Raw genomic sequence first — 1,281 nt, 5'->3', positions numbered from 1 at the left:
CTTTGTTGGAAAGAACTTGTTGTGCCCTAACCTGGGTTGCTCAAAAGCTTAGACATTATTTTTCGGCCTATACCACATATCTCATAACCAGATTGGACCCTCTAAAATACATATTCCAAAAACCAATGCACATGGGAAGGCTAGCAAAATGTCAAATCCTGCTTACAGAGTTCGACATTGTCTATGTCACCCGCACGGCTATGAAAGCCCAAGCTTTGTCCGATCATTTGGCTGAGAACCCGGTTGATGATGAATACTAACCCCTAAGAACTTATTTCCCAGACGAGGAAGTAAACTCAGTTGAGGTAATCCCAGAAGACACCAAGACTTGGAAAATGTTCTTTGATGGAGCTGTAAATGCAAAGGGTGTTGGGATTGGGGCAATTTTGATTTCCCCCACTGGTCAGCACTATCCGGTTACGGCCCGACTTCAGTTCTTCTGTACGAATAACACTGCTAAATATGAAGCTTGCATCATGGGCATGAACATGGCAATTGACATGGATGTAGAAGAATTACTAATCATGGGATACTCTGATTTGATCATTCGGCAAGCACAAGGCGAATGGGAAACTCGAGATATCAAGCTTATCCCATATAGACAACATGTGGAATATCTCAGCAAATGGTTCAAATCCGTTGAATTCAGGTATATTCCTCGATTCCAAAATGAGTTAGCTGATGCACTAGCTACCTTAGCTGCAATGCTGCCATATCCGGGCAATGTCCATATTGACCCGTTGGAGATTCAAATTCGAGAAAGACATGGTTATTGCAATGCAGTTGAAGTAGAACCAGATGATTAACCATGGTACCATGATATCAAAAGGTTCTTGAAAATAAAGGAATACCCCGAGCAGGCCAGTAGAGACCAAAAGAGAACCATTAGAAGGCTTGCCAGCAGTTTCTTCTTAAGCGGAGAAGTTCTATACAAAAGAACTCCAGATCTGAATCTTTTGAGGTGTGTAGATGCCAAAGAAGCTGAAACAATCATGAACTAAGTGCATTCAGGAGTATGCAGGCCCCACATGAATGGATATGTCCTTACAAAGAAAATCATGCGGGCAGGTTATTACTGGATGATCATGGAAAAGGATTGCTTCAGTTTTGTCCGGAAGTGCCATCAGTGTCAGATACATGGTGACCTGATTCATGCCTTCAGAGTTGCATCCTATGTCAGCACCTTGGCCGTTTGTTTCTTGGGGTATGGATGTCATTGGGTCGGTCGAGCCGAAAGCCTCAAATGGGCACAGATTCATCCTGGTTGCCATTGATTATTTC

The 1,281-nt window shown here is 43.0% G+C and overlaps 1 protein-coding gene across 1 annotated transcript; it reads left to right on the top strand.

Annotated features, from left to right (window-relative positions):
* Positions 1-335: 335 nt before the first annotated feature.
* LOC142173596 (uncharacterized) lies at positions 336-806 on the top strand. Its single transcript, XM_075239218.1, has one exon. It carries the CDS (start codon positions 336-338, stop codon positions 804-806), a length of 471 nt encoding a protein of 156 aa, XP_075095319.1.
* The last annotated feature ends 475 nt before the right edge of the window (positions 807-1,281 follow it).

This window comes from Nicotiana tabacum, chromosome 19, assembly GCF_000715075.1.
Source record: "Nicotiana tabacum cultivar K326 chromosome 19, ASM71507v2, whole genome shotgun sequence".
Lineage (NCBI taxonomy): Eukaryota > Viridiplantae > Streptophyta > Magnoliopsida > Solanales > Solanaceae > Nicotiana > Nicotiana tabacum.
Note: the sequence above shows the minus strand (reverse complement) of the source record. Positions and strands in the feature narration are given on the sequence as shown.

What these genes read in the sequence shown, in the direction of transcription:
- LOC142173596 (XM_075239218.1), top strand. Translation starts at nt 336, where the DNA reads ATGTTCTTTGATGGAGCTGTAAATGCAAAGGGTGTTGGGATTGGGGCA.